We start from the raw sequence: 21224 nt of genomic DNA on the forward strand, positions 1-21224 counted from the left end.
AAAGAAAATGTAGAATTTAAAATTTTATTAATTCTAGATAATGCTCCAGATCATCTGTCTTGTACGTCCTATAGCAGTGATCTTCACCAAGTTCAAGGTCATGTTTCTCCCTCCAAACGCTACTTCATTGATCCAACCAATGGATCGGGGAGTTCTTGCAGTGCAGGCTTATTATCTACGGAGAACTTTTTCACAAGCCATTTCTGCTACTGAAGGAAATGACCAAACTTTCATGCAATTCTTGAAAAATTGAATATTTATCATACTATTAAAAATATTGCTGTGACTTGGGACGAAGTACATATGGAAAAAGACATTAAAAAGATTTGTGCATGATTTTGGAAGTTGGTAATAGTGGGCCTAGCAAACAATCTGAATCTCAAAATGAATGATGATGACATAATTAAACTCATAGAAAGTTTCCCCGAAGAATTGACCAATGAAGAATTGGTTGAACTGGAGGAACAACTGTTGCAGAAGAGGAAAAAGAGAAACAGGAAGAGGTAGTTAAACAATTTATAGTGAAGGGTCTTGCAGAAATGTTCTTTGCAGTTAGCGATGTTCTCAAAATGGCTGAAGACATGGACCCCAATGTCGAACGCTACTTAATAATAGAAACAAAAGTACATGATGCATTTGCTTGCTATGAACAAATTGATCATGAAATGAAGAAGAGGAATAAGCAAAGCAAATTGGACATTGTCATCAAAAAAAATAAAGGTTACACCAGAAGAGCCACAGCCTGATCGTTCACACAGGGAAGATAATGAAGATGTGATTGTGGAGGGAGATTTGTGTGATTATTCTCCTGTTTTATAGTGGCAGTAACACACAGTACAGTTTTATAAGTTTAAAATTTAAAATGACAGTATACGTATTATGGTTAAGTCCCTAATCCCTATAACTCTGTTGATTTAATGTATCAACTAATGTCCTGCCAGATGGAACAGAACCCGGATGTAAGTTGAGGGAGGACTGACTTGTGCAATAAGTTTATGCTTAATTAATTGTGTATTATATACTTAATTTGCTGTCTTATTTCAAAAACATTATTACACCATAAAATAAAAAATTAAAAAAAAGAAAATTAAATAATTGTATAATAGGTTGCTGTATTGGATTATTTTCCAGTGCCTATAGATTTTTTTCCAGTTAATTGTACTTGTTGCAAATTAGGTATTTTTAATAATTTATTGTGATATATTAAGCCTATTAGTGGTTATAATGATAATGATATTTATGGCTCTGGTAAACATAATATGTAATTAAGTTTTTAATATCTAAATTTCAGAACTAGAAATTGTAGATGGACAGGAAATTGTTGTTGCTCACGCAAATTCACCTTCATCCCTAATTTTCAAGTTACATTTGACTACAGCAATGGACAATGACTAATGTAATGAAACGGATTGTCTTTTGTCATTCATTTTCAGTAATTTATGAGGTACTGCTTATTTCTTACTTTTCTACAAAATAGCAGTCTTATGTACAAGATCATATTCGGAAGAATTTGTAACACTTGCATCTGTTTCTTTCATCTATATCATCTTAATAATTTAAATTATTTCTTTAACTGTTTGAAACATTTTAGTAAAACTATCACATTAGAAAAAAAAAAAAGTGCAAATAATAAATGAATTGTACCTAGAGTGGACTTGTATTTCTCTAAACAAAATAAACCACATGGAACTATATTTTATATCATGAAAAACTGTGTCAAAAAAAAAAAAAGATAATGATTAATGAAGAAATGTAAATAATTATTAAATATAATAATCATTAAAGAAAGGAGTTTAGAAATATCCAGTGAAACAAATGTTTCACCAAGTTCTTAAAAAAAAAAAAAGATTCTTGAGAAAAAATTAATACGAAGTAAGGGTATAGAATACATTGCAATTGGATAAATATCTAAATATCTGAATAGTATTTTCACTGATTGCTAGAATACCCATATTATTCTCAAAAATGAAAAAATTAAATACTAATGATTTCCATAATTAAAAAACCTTTCAAATAAAAGTTTCTAAAGATTAAACAACTTTCAGCATCCTTTTAAATGTCTTGTTATGCATAATTAATTGGACATCATAGTCCAGTTATAAGGATATCATAATATTTGGATTCTGTTAATGTTGTAAGAAACTTTTATAAGTTATTTTTGGCTGAAGATGAATTAGCAGATCTCATGTGGAGGTGGCAGGTTTTTCATTCCACATAACATGCAAACTGCTCAGACAGTACACATAATTAACAGAAATACTTGGATCTCAGAATACATGCAAGCCATCCAGTTTCTTCAGATTTGCCTTTAAATGTCTACATTTTGTATAGTGTGGGCCTATGTAAGCATAGACTATATATACAAGTACATAATTACAGTATATCATCATTTTTTTTAATACGATAATTCCATCCAAATGTACCAATGTACCATACACCTATGGTTCTTTGGGTAGATACAAAGTCAGATAAACCAAAATCTCTGCTCTGGAAACCATTATGATCTTTCTGTGGATTAAATCTTTCACTGGACATTTCAGTACTTAAGATGGTTTCAATGAATTGAGATTTCTGTGGGTATAAATTGTCCATTGTTATCTATCAATGATAACATACCATATTTTTCGACAGATAACGTGTACCCCAACATTTTCATCACTCCTTTTGATGTATAGATAAATTAGCACATATGTCAACTAGCAGTAGAGTTAGGAAGTACAGACAGAAGATGGAGGAATTCTTTAAAAGCGCATGCATTGCTAGCAGCAGTGGTCGATTTTTTTATATATACATCATATAAAGATATAGTTACGTGGATTGTATAAAGTTGGACTGCTGTAAGTGAAAACTGTGTTAGAAATGGTTTCAGTAAAGCACAAGGGAATGTAGTGGTGTCCGGTGACAATGAGTATGAAGCTGAAGAAATACCGTTAAATTACGTTAAAAACAAAATTTTTAATGCAATTGATTCTTTCAATATTGAGTCTGATGAAGAATTTTTTGGATTTGAATAGTGTATTGTTCAATAAATATTAAGTAATACTTCTACCCTAGTTTTGTTATTACATTTGATTTATCTCTCATGCCTTTCAAATGTATACTATGCATGTTCATTTTTAACGAATTTAGACTTTTTTTGTATAGATAATGCATTATCTATCGAAAAATACGGTATTAGAAAGAGAACAGATTTTTAGAAATCACTGTTAATAACTTTTTCTAATTTTGTAATTTAATCTGAGGATATTCATGACAGTATATATAAAATTAGTCATTAAACAGTTTTCTTTCTAAATATTTTGTTTATAATTCTTTCCTGATAAATAGGGTGATCTTATATGTAGAGTTAATTATTTCAACTAACTTGTTGCATAGCCAAAAATTTTAAATGAAGCTTTTATACTGAGTTTCAGGGATTTTCCTCCCCAGACTCAACCTCTTCATCCCACAAAATACACAACCCAGACAAGACAGAAGTTTTCACTTCTGTCTTGTCTGATTTTGCAATTACAAAGTCAGCAGGAGTTTTTCCATTTATATGCATGTGAGGAATGCTCTGCTAAATATCCCCTCCACATGGAGTACCTGTTCATGGTGGAGAAGACCTTCCAATGATGGTACTGCCCTTTTCATTCACCTTGTTTTTCTTTACTTTCCTTTCATATTCTTTGTTATACTTCTGAGTCTTTTTTTTTAATTCTGGTGTCTTCCATAGCATCATCACGGAAATCCAATGTACTGTACAATGTGACGTGGATATCTGGAGAGAAGGGGGGAGGAGCTGGTAGTCTTGCATTATTTTGACCTTGTTTCTACAAGAAGTGAAGTCCTGGATGGTTTGGCCAGGATCAGTTGATTAGTAGACTTTTCCTGCACGGATCAACATTGTTGCAGTAGGTCTCCTACCGCATGTTCCAGAGATGGCCCAGTGATATTGTTGAAATCTCATGTTAGAACCACTCAGAAAAACTGCTGTGAACGACATCAGTGTGGAGAATACAAATTATGATAACACTTCATAAAACACTCAACTGTTCTAGAGGTGTAATATCAGAATGGGATCCCCTAAATGTTCCAGATGAGGAAATATGTTCAGAGCTTTAAGATCAAGGAATGACAGGTATAAGGTTCATCCTTATGCATATGGACGGTTACTTGGTTCTGCACATCAGTAAAATGAGGATATCTCAGTCCTGTCATGTTCTATAATCACTAATCCACCAAGATGCTTCAATGTTAGAAATATGGGCATACCTAAACTCCCTTTCATGGCTCTACCATGCTTGCCCAATCTAGTAGTAAAGTGCGTGATAATAAATCATTCCTCTGCATGGAAACCTGAATGTGTGAACTGTGAGGGAGACTTTCCAGCCTATGTGCATGACAAAGGTGGAAAGATTTAAAAATAAATAAACATAGAAAGTGAACAGAATATCTCATATCAGGATGCAAAGAGGAAGCCAGCTACTAGAACATCTGTCTGGAAATCCTTTTATATGGTGAGGATGGCAGTTTAAAAAATATCAAATGTGACATAAACATGTATATCTATTCCACCATCTGATAATGTCATCATTATCAGATGAAGCATTCACAATTTATGACTGTGAATGCTTCTCTTTGGAGTGCATTAATTGACCAACCTATTACAGTCTCACTCCTCAAACAATTCCTAAATGATCCTGCTAAATGAGAGCTCACTTGTCAAGAAAATTATTATTATGACAAGAGCATTGCTGAAAGAACAACCACCACAAGATATCTCCCCCCAGAAAAAGAAAAGTGATTACTTCTTTATCCACTGAATGGAAATTAAACACTGAATAGAAATCCTGACACGATGGTGTATTAAATATTTTTCTAGATAAAGAGATGGACACTGGCTATCCACACTTCCCAAAACCAACTGACAAACTCAAGCCAGACAAAAGTAAGTTCTCAACTGCTTACAAATAAGATAAGTCTTCAAAGCCAAAAGAAGAGAAAAATTCTTAAAGTGGAACTGTTATGGATTCTGCTAAAATATTGATATCAAAGTTCTGCAGAAACACAAATCTATTTCTGTCTATAGAGACACTTAAACCCACTTAAGACCCATCTTCAAGCATTGCACTATTATTTGTAAAGGACAGAACTAGAGATAGACCTGCTCATTGAGGAGTTTGCTATCCTAGTAGGCAATCATACTCCTTTCCAGCATGTCCAACCAAATACTGCTCTGGAAGTGAGGTTTCTTATTACAGTACATTCCATGTATTTACTTCTGGTTCTGAGTGTAATTAGACTGACCTTGATGGGCTTATATTGCACCTGCCTCAGGCAATAGTTCTCATGGATGACTTTAATGAGCACAGTACTCAGTGGGGTAGTGCAAACATGAATAGAAAAGGCTTTATCACTGAGTGTATGCTTGACAGTAACTGCTCTCTTGCTTCTTAATAATGGATGCAATACCATCTTCCATAAGCATATCCATCATTCATATTCTGCGATAGATCTTATAGTCTTCCTATCATTCTTCCACTGCTCATATGGAATGTCAGTGAGATTTATATATATATATATATATATACATATATATATAGAAGCAATTATTTTCCTGTGTTTTGCACTATACCTTCCAGGAACCATGCTCTTCTACAGACAGACCCCCATATGGGAAATTGATCAGGCTGACTGTAATATATTTTCTCATCTTGCAAAATTTAATGTTGAGGAAATCAGCAAGATAGCTAATGAAGAAGTGATGTCAGAGTAGCAACAACTGCAGTTCCAAAACCGTCATATTGATTTCCACTCTTTCCAAAGCCATGGTAGAACACTGAGTGCTAAACAGCCAAAAAAAACAAGACAGAGTATGGGATGTGTTTTAGAGATATCCTACCCACATCAAATCTCATACCTTTTAAATGTGTTAATACCAAAGCATGTTACATTAGATGTCAGAATCAAAAATAATCATAGATTGAGTTTACATCATCTATGAATTATACAATCAGTGCAAAAAGAATTGTATGGGATGAGATCTGGAAAATGAAACAAATATAAATATATATAAAACACTATTCTTCTACAGTGGAATATAATGAATGTGTAGTTGCTGAACCCAAAATGATTGCAGGTACTTTAGGGGAAAAACTTTAGAATCTCAACAACAGCTTCCTATCCACTTGAATTGTGGATACTGAAAAAAAAAATAAGAAGAGAAACAGCAACTCAAATTTTCTACAAATAGGCAAGACCTATGCAATCAGCCATTCATTAAGGAAGAACTAAAAAGAACACTTCTCTCTCTCTCTCTCGTATGCCAGTGCAGTAGGGTCTTGATGACATCCATTATGAAATGATACTACATTTCCATCATCTTCTAGGATTCTCCTCTTACTATACAGCAGAATACTTGCTGAGGAGGAGTTTCAGACTCGTCCTCAGGATTCCTCCTTCAGACTCTGGAAACAAGATCTTCAGGCTGAACGTCTTGTTTTGGCAGAGGTTTAGCCTGTTCCACTGCCTTCGGTACTTAACATTCTTGTAAAGTATCCACTTTTCATCACTGGTGACTACACAAATCCAAAATGGAGATTGAACCTCTCGAGAATGAAGAGCAGTGTAGATGTTGATATGGTGTTCAATTGTTGTTCATCAGTTTGTGAGGAACCTCCTTGCCGAGCTTAGACACTATTCCAAGTTCTTGCAAATAGCAATGGATGGTCGATGATGATGAATTAAGATCTTTTGCTGACTCTTCAATAGTTGCATTGGCATTTCTTGCAATAGTGGCTTTCAGCATATCATAATTGAGAGAGACAGGGTGCCCAGAGTGAGGGGAATTTTTCAAGCTAAAGTCCCCTTGTCGAAATGTTCGCACATCCAAAACATTATTGCCATATACTTCTTGTACATTTTTTACATTGTTAGCAGCATTGTTGCCTTTTTTTTGAACTCATAAAGCATGATGTGCCTAATGTGCTCTTTATTGACCTCCATAGTAATAGACGGTTATTTAAACAATAACTTATGTATAATGTTTTTGCAAGGTGGAATTCCTTAGAATGAGGCTGCCTTGGTAGTATGTATAAAACTTTACAAATTCATGTTTAGACAAGCTGAGACATGTTTGAACAAGTACAGTATAAAAAACATTACTTTTGGGATGATCTCCCTTTTACAAACTCATTTTGACAAGCACAATGAATACCACTGTTATGAACCCACTTTTATATTTTATCTCTCACCAACCTCTCCAATACCTTAACTACAACTCCAAAGATTGGCCTCTAATATGTTGCCTTACCCTTATCACCACTTTTGTGAAGTGGAACAAGACTCTTCCTATCTTCTGAACTTCAAGAACTATTGCTCTATGGCCATCTAGCTTAACTCCTCATATACTTCTTTCTTACTCACCATTAAGTCTTCTGATTTCACAGTGAGGATGAAACACCCTGATGAACTGCTCACTAAATACCTTGACTGTGTCCTCTGCAGCAGTTACTAATCTGCTATTTGCATCCATTAACATCATCTTACCATAACAATTCTTATTTTTTCTTGCTGCATATCAAAAAAAAAAAAAAAAAACTCATGGAGGTTTTTCTAAGCCTGATTTGCTAATTTCTGGTTGTACCACACTTTTGTTGTCTTTATCAACTGAATCATTCTACTGGCCTGCTCTTTATACTCTTTGTGCAACTGATTATTACTGTTATCATTATGTGCTGCCTCCAAAATGCATTCTTCTTTTTCCAGATTTCATGCTTAATCCCCTCATTCATCCATTTGACACCTACATTATTCAGCTTTTTGACCTTCAGAATGCATTCACACATTGATGCTGTTATGTATTTGTCATTTCCCAAGCAGTATTTATTTATACTGCACAATTTCTCATTCTATACTATAGCTCCATGCTGTCTTCTAAGTTTGTCATTATCACCAACCATATACTTTCACGTGTATGCTTTCCTCACAAAAGTGTTTATCATTATAAGAGAAAATGTAAGGAGTCAGTAGGGATTATTCTATCACATAGACCTTTTAACCTCCCTACCGGCTAGGACGTCTATAGACGTCCAACTAAATCTGGATATGTTTCAGCCCACCTGTTTAAAGAACCTGGATAAGAAGTGCAATTTGACTGTCATGTCCATTAGAAGGTGTGATAAACCCTCACGCTGAAGAGAACGGATAATCGGATTATCTCCCGTTCGTAGCTGCCTCTCAGTTGCCTATAACAAGAAACAGACTTTCTTGTTCCATGCTGGTTAACTGGATTTTAGTTATATATGATAGACTAAAAATAGAGAAATTATTTATATTTTTGTTTTCTCTTTTTATTGTACAATACAATTTTAATTTCTGGACAAAATAAAGGTCTTGCATAATTTCTTCACTTAAATATTGCCTTACCTTGGAGAACCAATTTAATTTTTTATTTTTTTGCGCTAATTTTTTTTCTAATCGCTTACTAGACAAAAGATTTTTCTTTGTTCTCGAAGAAATTAATTCACGATAATTATTTGAAATATTCTTTTAAAAAAAGAAAAGAAAACCGGCTGCCGACGTTGCAGATTATATTATTTTTATTTTTGTATAAAACCATCGAAATCGAATAATACTTCACACATTTCCTTTAGGACACGCTTGAGCAACTTTGCTTTATAGAGAATAACATGAAATTCTTTAATCACATTACTAAATTTTTTCTTCATGTTGTATAGTAATCTACTGTTCTTTTTACTTTCACTTTCTTGGTTTCCTTGTATAATTGGTCATTACAAAATGAAATTAACAGTTATGATTTAAATTTATATTTTCTGCATAATTCAGATATTTTATTCTCCAATTTTTAAAGTAAGCGATACATTTGCTTATTTTTATCATTCAAAATATGTATATCAAATGTGAAATTTCATTTCCATATTTTTACAATAGAATTGAACTTTATTTCGCCTCTGATAGTTTACCCCCCCCCCGTTGCATTACTATCACACACCCGAAAACTGTTATGAAACATAGGTACAGTTTTTATTTAATTCGTTATTTTTCTCTAGTAATTGTTCCACATAACTTTCATTTTTCGATACTGAAACTATGTGGTGATTATTATAAATTAGCAAATTATAAAATCAGACAATATACATATTTCCTGATTATTATAAATCAGGAAATTATGTGATATTCGGATATAGGTGAAATTAATATTTAAAATCACTGTCATCCTTCAAATGCAATATCAGAATAAAGAAAGTGGAAAACCCGAAGTTTCGAAATACATTTCAAAAGCCCACTCTCGAAATGTATTGGTCTACAGAATGGATTCTGAACACGGTAATGTTTTGTGATGTTATGACTGAAAAACAATTCAGTCTCATCATGAAATATTTGCATTTTCAGAATAATGAGGAATACGATCAGGCAACACATCCTTGCCCAGTCCTCAACAAAAGTTATGATTTTCTGATGAAAATCCATCAGAAATGTAGATCACTCTACATTCCTGAGAGAGACTTGAGTATCGATGAAAGCCTTATGCCTTTCAAAGGTAGACTGAAATGTAAGCAGTATATTCCCAAAAAGAAGCGAAGTATGGAGTAAAATATTTTATGCTTTGCGAATCGGAAAGTGAATATCTTTGGGATTTCAAACCTTATACGGGAAAGCAAACTGTAATCGAGCATGATAAATATTCGGATCTCCCCTTGTCGATGCGTGCAGTAAAGCAGTTACTAGACCCTTTACTGGGGAAAGGTTACTGCATTATAATGGATGATTACTACATGTGTCCTGAACTCGCTGATTTGCTTTTACAGCATCGTACAGATAGTTATGGTACAGCAAAAAGGCGAGATATGCCTCCAGATCTGGCTTCAGGAAAGCTATCGAAGGGGGAAATCCGAACTTATCAGTGAGGGAAAGTCTTTGCACTACGTTGGAAAGACAAAAAAGATGTTTTTCTGCTGTCTTCCCTGCACAATCCATCAACGGAATCCGTGGAGAAGCATAGTTTGAAGAAAGAAGAACCCATTGCTGTGTGTGCATACAACGACACTATGGGTGGAGTCGACAGGTGCGATCAGCAGCTCTCATTCTACTCTGTAATGAGGAAACAGCATAAAAATATTACAAAAAAGTGTTTGGACATGTATTGGATTTTGTAATTTGGAACAGTTTCCTCCTGTACAAGAAAAAATGTTTGTCTACCATAACATATCTAGAATACAGAATAGAAATTGCGAAAGCATTGCTGCATGCACATGCACCTTCTTCAGCAAGCAGAAAAACAGGAAATCCTGCCAGACATCTGAGGTTGAACGCTGCTAACTCCAACCATTATCCTGAAAATCTACCACCAACAGCTAATAAAAAAAAAACTGCATGCAAATATTATGTATGTAATAAAAAAATATCAGAAAGGAAACAAAAATCTGGTGCCCTGAGTGTAAAACTGCTTTGTGTGTTTACCCTTGCTTCAAGGTGTTCCACACTGTTCAAGAATTTTAAATTCTGAACAGTATGAAATAAAAAATGTTTGTTTTCAAGACCATCAAAACAGTCCTTTTCAGGACTATAAATATTGATAGAGGGATACCTGAATGCACTGTTTCTTTTCCATCTTGAAGGCTAATTTTTAAGTTCTTTTTATGACACAGAGAAACTGGAAAGAGTATTCCAGGTAAAGTATTTCATCAAAACAATAAAAAATAATGAAATAAAATCTACCCTATATATATATATAAAATGATAAGCCTTTTTATGTCATGTTTATCGAAACGTTTTGAAACTCAGGGGCTATCCTGAGTGTCGAGTCATCAGAATTCAGGGGCGGAACCCCCTTTCAAGTTATCACAATTGAAGGAGAACTGGCCTACCATACCGGAACACGGGGGGGGGGGGGGGCATAGCCCCCCTAGTTAATAAATGAAATATATAAATAATAACGGGAACATTTTCACCTTGCCAACACTCAACATTGATGTGATATGGGTTCCAAATTTCTGGTTTCAGAGATATATATATATATATATATTACAAAGTTTTGTAATAAAAAATTTCTGCTACAATGAAGTTTGGCAGAATCAACAATATTATTACTACCTTATTTCTGTGTCTCGTGCGGGAGAAATACGGTAAAATGTCACTCTTATAATTATTTGAGATGTTATAATGGCAAAAATAGTAAGAAAAAATTCATTTGCACTTTCTCTTCAAAACACAAAGAAAGAACATTGTAAATTCAGCCAGTAGAAAAGAAATTGGTTACATTATAACGAATAGAGAAATCATGTCAGAAAAATTATTCACGTAAGATTCTAATCTCAGCAGACATAACATTTTCTTCCAGATTACATATCTAAAGTAACTGAACCTTTGCTACTATTTTACATTAAAATGAATGGGTATGTTCCCCAAGTGATTTACGTTTGTAACAGCTGTCTTGCGAACGATTTATGAAATAAATTATCTGAAATATCCGCAGATTGATTAGGTCTATACCCCCCCCCCCCCAAAAAAAAAGAAGATTATGAAACGCATATGCACCTTTTCTTTGAAAATAATTCAAATACTCTTTTTCAAGATAATTGTATGATTTAATTTCTAATTTTCGATAATAAAAGTGAAACTGATCATTATAAATTAAGCAATTATTTTGGCATAATTAATGTATAAGCATTTAAACGAAATATCAGTATTTCTGTTAGGATATAGGTAATCAACAATCAAAAAGGAAACAAGACATTCTTGACATATTCTGCACTACAGCCTGAAGCACTTTAGTGTTCTCCCCTTTCTTCTCAATAGCACTGAGAGTAATAAGCCTTCAACTTTTCCTCCAGCTAAGAGGATATTACCAAGTATTTAGAAGACGTAGATTATTTCAGAAATAGCTTCCAGCAGCAGAAGTAATATTTAGATTTTTTTAAAGAAAAACAAACACAAATAATACTACTGAACTTTCTTTTGTGTGGTATGCATATAAACAATTTTGCATGGTGAAAATATAGCATATTATTTCTAAAATTTCACATAATTTCAGCGGACAGTAGAACAGCTGGTTTTAGATTGCAAATAAATAGAACAGATTTAGAAGCTTCACGATACAATCTGATGGTAAAATGAAGTAATTGATTTTGAATGCTGTCTAGAAAAGCTTTCAAACCTGTATAGAAATAATATGCAATTGAGTTCCAGGAGAGAATAAGGAGGGGGGGGGGGGGGGGAAGCATTAGAAAATCTTCAAAATGAGCAAAAATGTTGAATCATTCCGTATGTGATATTTTTCACATTATATTTTCAACATATCTACGAGGTTATGCACTAGATATTATCGTAATATGCATAATACAAATAAATAAATAAATGACAAAGGCGAAGAATCACTGCTAAAATATCATTGGATATAAATTTTTGATACCAAAAAGACACACAATCGGAAACCGAGTAATGCAATTTAGCATTTTAACATTTTTTTTTATTTTGTCTTTATGAATAACAAAAAGTCGTTTCTAAAACTGAAATGTGATGATCCATATAATGCTATTTGGCTAGAAACGAAAGCAAAAGGACATATTTATTTCAATAAATATTATTTAAAAATATAAATATTTGACATAACATTTTCAAAGCAAAACATTTGAAAATTCTGAAATTCGAAAAAAAATTATTCAATTATTATAAGTAAAGTGAAAGAACAATCAGTGCAACTCTTCCGGTGCACTGATTTGTAGAATAAAATACACCAAATTTACTATCACTAAATAGATTCATTGCAAAAGCTGATCACTGGTCATTTCAGGATTGATTTTTTTCGCATATGTGAAATACGATTCAATTTTTGGGAAGAGATACAATAAATCATTTTAGAGGCCAGAAAATTCAAATAACTTAGGACAGTAAATGAAATTCTAAGCAACACAATAGACATAAAGACAGGAGGGGGAACAAAAAAGGTCACTCAGCAACAGTTAATCCACTAACGGCTATGGAATAGCTGTAACGAGATTAATGGCGGAGGAAGGTAATGGCATGATAAAAGGTAGAATGCCGACGAAGTTTTGATCCATGAAAAAAGCTAGGGAGTGTTGAATATTTCATCCACACCGGCCGGTTGGGAGGTTAATCATAACCAAGAAGAGATTAAAATAATAAATTTAGTTTAATCCTTTATCCAAGTGTGAGCAAACAAAGTTTCTGCCTGAAAATATCTTCAGGACTGAATATGGTGTTGTACTACCTTACTGGGGTAAGGCAGTGCAACTCATAGCAAAGGTGGAGCAAGCTACCAACACTCCTATCCCAGTATCTCCCATAATGCAAAACACATCTCCTTGCGGATATGTATAATGTTATGCATTAAGGGATTGGCCACTACCCAGACTAGTTTCGGCCTTTATTGAGGTCTCTTCAGTGGGAGCCAAGCCCAGTGGTGGAGATACCAGGCAGAAGCAGTAGCGAGGAATAACCAAAATTTCATTCGTCACTCCACTGCAATCCTCCCCCCCCCTCCCCCCCAGAAAAAAAAAACTATCCAAGTCCTGATTCAAAAATGATGTGCCTCTGAGCCCATGATATGATAAAAATATAGCATATATTCAGTGGCTCAAGTCAAAAACTCCAGCTTCTCATTCAACTTATATTGTGGCTTGAAACAAGCGTAAAAAAAAAAAATATTCAAAACAGATTTGCTTTAAGCTTTCTTCTGGCAGGTGTCTTGTGATCCCTTGCACAGGGCATTGTTACGTTATAGGTCTTGTCACCTCTCACTTGTGGGGTTAGTATTAAAAAAAAAAAAAAAAAATAGCAGCGGCAAAATACATCTGCTAGTTTCAATTACCTGTTTCTTCTTAAAAATGAAAGATTTCAACTAATTCTATTAAACAGTATCATGCATCTGTTTCTTTTATTTGAAAATTTTGATTATTATCTTATGAGATATTCCAAGTTTCTTTAATATTCTCCAAAGGCATTCTCAATTAATGATATCATATGCTTTTTTTCTTTTTATATCTGTAAGCTGAATATGAATTAAGCTAATTGCATTTTTTTCCCCTCTAAAATTTTATTAACATAAAAACTCAGTCCACTAATGGCTGCCCTATTTCTTCAGAATCCTGTTGATATTCATATATATTTTCTTCAGCACATAGTAAGAATCTTTATTTTTTATAATAATAGATAAAATTTTGTTCAGAAGAGATATTCATCTGTAATTTTCATATTGTTTGTTTCCTTTTTTATATATTTATATGATTAGTGATGATTCTTTCCACTGTAATAGTATTCCTTTACATGCCCATATTAAATTTAACAATCTATGTATTTCTATAGTTAATTCACTACCATATATTTGACTACTTTGTTTACTAGTCTATATCTGATGGTTACTGTTGTTTGAGTTGCTTTATACTTTCGTCTAGTGATAGTTTTAACTATTTCTAGGTGACAGATATAATAATAAGGCAACTGTTCAAAAATCTTAGCAGATTCATTAGAGTTCAATCAGAAATTGAAATATTCTCTCCACTTGTTACTTCATTGCTAGTAGTTATTGCTTGTTCACTGATGTTGTTGTTTATTACTGTTTTCACAAGTTCACCTGTTTTTTTGGTTTATAATTTTGTAGAAAACCTTTCTTTGTTGATGTATCATATATTTTTTCTGAATTTCTTTAATCTGTTCATGAAAATATCTTATTTTCTGATTGTTTTACTAGTTTCCTTCCTCTCTGTACCTTTGAGTAATATGGATATCAGAAGGTTATTAAGTGAATTATTTAAGCACAATACTTATTTTACGATTTCTGTATGCTACCAGATTACTTGTTCTTTCTATATTTAAACTGTTTCTTTGAAGACTTTGGCTTCAAGTATGCTTTATTATTATTATTATTATTATTGCACCCTCCATGGAGTCAGCAGACTCATCATGAGAGGTTCATTCAGTTAACAACATATTTATCATACCAAATCTTAAAACCTTAAACACTCCTTGCATTAACAACACATTCTGGTAATGCACTCCATTCACTGACAATTCTCTAGGTAAAAAATCTACACTTCAACCCCCCCCCCTTCACCACACTTTTACATAACTTCCAGGGATGACCTCTGGTTCCCCCCCCCCCTTGCCTTCTACTGTTTTTATAATCTAATCTGGATTAATCAGATAAAATTCTCTCACTAACTTCAATGTCTCTATCATATCACTTCTTTTCCTCCTACTAAAAAACTGCAATCCACATTCCTTCAACATCTCTCCATAGCCAACATTACAGAGCTGTAATATTGTCTTAGTCACTCATTCATCCGATGTTTCCACATCATACTGAAAACCAGGTGACCAAATTTGAGCACAATAGTCTAAGTATGGCCTGACCAGTACTTTATACAGTGGCACAACCACTTCCTTATCCCTAAATGTGAGCGTACTTTTCAGAGCAGCACTATGATGTGCAGCACTAGCAATATGCTCTCTAAACTTTAGTTTACTCAACTATCACTCCCAAATCTCTAATCTCATTCACTTCCTACTATAGTCGATATATTTCAACACTTTGCACTTATTGATATTAAAACTACAACCTCACTCCTTTGTCCAAGTAAAAAGTCTATTCAAATCTTCCTGAAGGGAATTATAATTCTCCACAACTTTGCATTATCATCAGCAAACAACTGAAGATCGCTAGTCAGTCCACATGATATACTGATTACAAACAAGATAAACAGCAGGGGGGCCCAAGAATAGTACCTTGGGGCTTCTTTGAGACACTTCTGCATCATACACAACCTGCTGGTATCATTCAGAGAGCTAACTCCGATCCGTCTAACCAATATACTATCTATTCAAATCATCTGCAGCTTGTATACACCAACGTATCATATGGCTAATCTATCAAATGCTTTTGATAGTTCAGAAGTTCAAGAATATCACTGTATGTGATTCTTCCTTATCTGACACAATTGTTACCCTTATCATAAAAAGGATTGAGGGTCTTGGATTTGATCATCTTATCACAGGATGTAATTATAAAAGGTGCCAAATCACCCACCAATTGGTGAGAGTAACCACGAGGTGATTACCAGCAGTGTGAGGATCTCTGTGAGAAAAGGGTATATGAGGAACTACAAAGAGGGGTGGGGTGATTATGAAGAGCTCAGAAAACAGCTTGCAGGTGTAGCATGGAATGAGGAGTTAGCTGGAAAAGAGATCAATGCAGCTTGGGCAATTTTCAAAAACTATCTAGTAGATGCAATGCCTAAATGTATTCCAAGGGTGTGTAGGTGTGAGATAGATGAATAAAGAGATTAAGCATGCGATACAGCGAAAAAGGGCATTGTGGAGGCAGCATAAGAGAAGTAGAAATAACCAATTCCATGAGGTCTACAAAGACCAGGCAAGGAGGGTAACTTGGTTGGTGAGGGTAGCTAAAGAAAGGTATGAACAGCAGTTAGCTAATGAAGCCAGAAACAATCCTAAGGAGTTATTTTGATATGTAGCCAGCAAAAGAAAGAATGATTATGGAAGGATGACATTGATTGGAGAAAATGGTATAAAGACAGCTGTTGCGGAATGTGTGTGGTAGAGATACTTAATGAGCAGTTCATAAAGGTCTTTCAATCTTGAGAATGTGACTTCATGGAGAGATTGAGAGCAGTTGATGATGGGTAGGAGAGACTGACTGTAAGTGAGCAAGAGGTGTTTGGGGAGTTGAGTAAACTAGATCTTAATAAGGCTGTGGGATTTGATAATATATCACCACGTATTCTGAAGGAATTTGCTAGGGAGTTGACACCTGCATTGATATTTTTTTTTAATATGAGTCTTGCACTCAGTCAAGTTCCTAAGGAGTGGAAGGAGGTCAGGATTTTGCCACTTCATAAAGGAGGTGATCGAACTAAAGCATCAAACTATAGGCCTATCTGTGTGTCAGGTGTTGTGGTTAAGTTGTTGGAGAAGCTTGTGAGAACTAGAATCCAGAGTTGGGTTGACAACAATGGTATTATCTTTGATGGACAGCATGGATTTGCTAAAGGGAGGTCATGTTTTAGTAATCTACTTACTTATTACAATAAAGTGACTGCTTCCTTGGACAGAGGAGAAGGATACACAGTAATATACTTGGATTTTGCAAAGGCTTTTGATAGAGTACCTCATGATAAGTTGACAGTCAAACTAGAGCAGATGGGGTTGGATATTAGATTAGTGCATTGGATTGGAGACTGGCTATCTGTTAGGTATCAACAAGTTCTGTATGTTATGATACACAACTTGTTGTGATATCCAGGATAAGGAAAGTCACTAGTGGAGTGCCTCAGGGGTCTGTTTTAGGGCCATTACTGTTTAACTTGTATATTAATGATATTGGTGAAGATTTGGACAGAGATATTCAGTTGTTTGCAGATGATGCAAAGTTGCGATGAACCATGAAGAGTAGTGAAGATGTTGTGGCCTTACAAGACTTGAATAAATTGAGTGATTGGACACGGAAATGGGGATGTGAATCCACTGTTGTAAAATGTAAAGTTTTAAAATTTGGAAAACAAAAATGGGATGCAGAATTTATTCTTGGTGAGGATATATTGTTGGAGGTGGAGGAAATAAGAGATCTGGGGGGGGGGTGATAATGGATAAGGATCTGAAATTTAGGGGACACATAGCCAAAATTGTGAAGACAACACAAAGGCTTCTGGGAATGATGCAGAGGACACTGACATATAGAAGTAGGGAGATTCCGTTGTATAAGGCTCTGATTAGGCCACACATGGATTATTGTGCCCAGATTTGGTCACCTGGTTTTCAGAAGAATGAAGAGATGTTGGAAAGGGTCCAAAGGCAACTGACTAAGGTAGTTTCTGACCTTTGGAATGTCAAGTATGAGGAAAGATTGAGAAGATGTAATTTGCAGAGTCTGGTGGACAGGAGGAAGAGGGGAGATATGACAGAGACCTACAAGTTGGTAAGGGGTTGTTATAGGATCAATGCTGGAGAAGTTCTACAGAAAATAGTGGGAGATTGGGGAGAACCAGAGGTCATCCCTGGAAACTGTATAAAGAGGACAAGTGGCAGGTTTTTTTCATGCAGAGTTATAAATGATTGGAATGCCTTGCCTGAGAATGGTATCTGCAAGGAGTGTGAGTGTGTTTAAGACATGGTATGATGAGCTGTGTGTGTGATAAAAGGACCTTCCAGATGAGTCTTTGACTCCATGAGGGCTTTGGGGTAAAAAAAAAAATAATAATAAAATACAAGTAAATTGCTAAAACAGAACTTATCCATTACAAATACACTGACTGACCATCATAAAGAATGCCATATACATTAACCCAATCCTCTATTCCATTCCTATTAATCTCTCCAACGCCTTGACGACAACCACAGTTGTCTATAGTATGAGTTTTGTCCTAGAACCATGCTTGTGAAGCGGTACTATTTTTGTCTTCTTTCCACTCATTAGGAACCCTACCCTCCGCAGGATTAATTGTGAATAACCAGGACAAGGGCACAGCCAACTGTGGTACACGTTCCTTAAGAGTATGTGGTGATATATCATCCATTCCCACAATCTTATTAGCATTTAACCCAATCAACACCTGATACACTTCTGATTCTTTCACTTCCAAGGGAATTATAACTCTTCCCAACTTTGCATTATCATCAGCAAACAACTGAAGATCCCTAGTTAGTCCACACGATATATCAATTACAAACATTAAATTCTCCTAATATTTGCCTCCCTTCTATATATATTGCACTGCATCATTTACACCAGTATGATATATGCTGATAAAGTGCTCGTTCAGTAATTTCATTATAACCTTTGCAACTGTTATTCTGCTGCCATGGCTATCCACCAGCATCAACCTGCCAAAATTATTCTTTCTCTTGCTTGTCATATAGCAGAAAAATTCCCTTGGGTTAGAATTGGCCTGACCAGCCAATCTCTTCTCATACTGCACCATTTCTTTCTTTAACATGCTCATCACCATCCTAGCTTGCACTTTATACTCTTCATGGATCCAGTCACCACCAACTGTCTTGTACCTCCTCCATAGCCTTTTATTTTCCAGCACAGCTTGCTTGCACTATTCATCTATTTCATTGCTACTCTGTATACTTGCTTAACACTTGGTATGCAGTTTATACATTGCTTTTGTTAGATATGTCTTGTGAGTTTGAATGCAATGTCAACATCTTTTCTGCTCTCTACCCAGTGTACTGATGCTATCTGACTACAGAGCTTCCTATAATCACCCCCTTTATACTTCCACACACACACACACATCCATTTTTATAGTAACCTTTTCTTGTTTCATCACATCCCAAACAAGTACCTCATGATCACTTTTACTAACTGGCAGCAGTGTCAACACCATATTAACAACCACATCTTGTAAAGTTATCACCAAATCCAAAACATTAAAGCCTCTAGTTTGCTTCAGTCACATGCTGCTTAAGATACTCATATCTCAGAAATTCCACAAACTCACTCTCCTTGTTCCCATATACTATATCCTCCTTCCATTCTATATTCCTGTAATTAAAGTCTTCCATCAGGTTCACCTTCTTTTTACATGCCCAACTAATTCTCCTAAACATTTCACAATTGATATTCTCTGCATTCCATGGCATATAGCAACATGCTATCATATATACTAACCTGTTTATTTAAACTTCACATCACACAGATTCAACTTCTGTGCCTGCACTAATAACTTCCACACTTTTTGGACACAATTCTTCTGCAATCATTAACAGCACTCCTCCTCTTTTTCACATTTCTATCCTTCTGGAAAATAATATAACCATCTACAGTGGAACCTCGGTTGTTGAACTTAATTCGTTCCCGAAGGCTGTTCGCAAACCGAATGGTTCGAAAACTAAAACCATTTTTCCATAAGAATTAATGTAAAATGGATTAATCCATTCCCGAACCCTAGATGATTGTTTATTTAAACAATCATCTAGGGTTCGGGAATAACAGTACTTCATACATAAGATCGTATACAAACATAATCAAAAATGCATAAAATCTTATACAAAAAGAATAAACACAATAAATAGATAAAATATAGACGAAAATTGATCGCCTCTTTATTTTTGAGTATTGCACAGATTGTTGATTTCACCATACCGAACTGCATAGCAAGATCCAAGACACGAACACCATTTTCATGTTTGGATGTGATTTCTTTTTTCATCTCTGTCGTGGTTCTAACAACTTTTCTTTTCACTTTGCTGCTATCACTATTCTTCTGCAGCCCCATGGTGGCTTAATTAATAATAATTTATGGAAAAAAAAAAAAAAAGAAAATCAAGAAAACTCACTGCAAATTCAAGGAGGTGTCTGCACTGGACGAAGGCTGCCGCGTAACTGACACTTTCCCACCTTACAGCTCAGCACGTGGTTGCCGTTTGCCTGTTCGGAAACCGAAATTCTGTTTGGAAAATATGTTCGGGAACTGAATTGTTTGAGAACAGAGGCATTCGACAACCGAGGTTCCACTGTATTTCTATTCTCGACATCACACCCTTCTCAGACAACCAAGTGTCACTTATTCCAATTATCTTTGGGCATACTGATTCAACATGCAACAAACTCAGCTCTCTTGTTTCAAATACTCCTTATATTTGAGTACAAACATAACAATCCCTATGTCCTCGAGGCCATTCTACCAGCACCAACATTCTCTGTTCTTGCTACTATACTACATCTCTCTCTCTCTGGTCTGACCACTCCCGTTTCTGTGATCCTAACTCAGATTTCCATTCCTATCTGTCTCATCCTCACCTTTGTGCATTCCATCACCTTGTGCTTCTGCAACCTCATATTCATCTTCCTCCTGTTGTTCAATCCATTTATCCTGCTTCACAAGTGGACTCTGATCATTTGCTATATTAACTTCTTCACTCTATGCTTTCTCAGAAAACAATAGGCTTTCTAACTGCCCAACACCAAACCCATTCAAATGCAATCCATCAACTTTAAACCATTCCAACTTTGCTTCAAATTCACTCCACAAATTTACAGATTGAACCCTTTTGCCTCACACAATTCAGCCATTTTACTATTCATTATCTCTGCTCTCCTTCTCAATTCACTGTTGTCATATCTCGGCAACACCCTACGACTTTTCCAACAATACTATTCTTCTTTACCTGCTGCAATAACTTCCTCAAGTCTCTATCAACATTCTTTTTTTCCCCAACTAAATCATTTGTGCCCA

General features: G+C 34.9%; 2 protein-coding genes across 4 annotated transcripts in view; one reads left to right on the forward strand and one right to left on the reverse strand.

Annotated features, from left to right (window-relative positions):
• Uba3 (Ubiquitin-like activating enzyme 3) overlaps window positions 1-1649 on the forward strand; it is a 194031-nt gene extending 192382 nt beyond the window's left edge. For both annotated transcript variants that reach the window (XM_090392570.1, XM_090392573.1), the window contains one exon: window positions 1292-1649. In XM_090392570.1, coding sequence (XP_090248696.1) covers window positions 1292-1395 — 104 coding nt within the window. In that variant the 3' untranslated portion in view covers window positions 1396-1649. The remainder of the gene's footprint in view (window positions 1-1291) is intronic.
• Window positions 1-21224, reverse strand: part of LOC150106612 (uncharacterized) — a 300527-nt gene that overhangs the window by 159859 nt on the left and 119444 nt on the right. The window lies entirely within an intron of this gene.

The sequence above is a fragment of the Typopeltis vanoorti genome, chromosome 5, assembly GCF_054136105.1.
Source record: "Typopeltis vanoorti isolate ZY-2024b chromosome 5, IOZ_Tvanoo_1.0, whole genome shotgun sequence".
Lineage (NCBI taxonomy): Eukaryota > Metazoa > Arthropoda > Arachnida > Uropygi > Thelyphonidae > Typopeltis > Typopeltis vanoorti.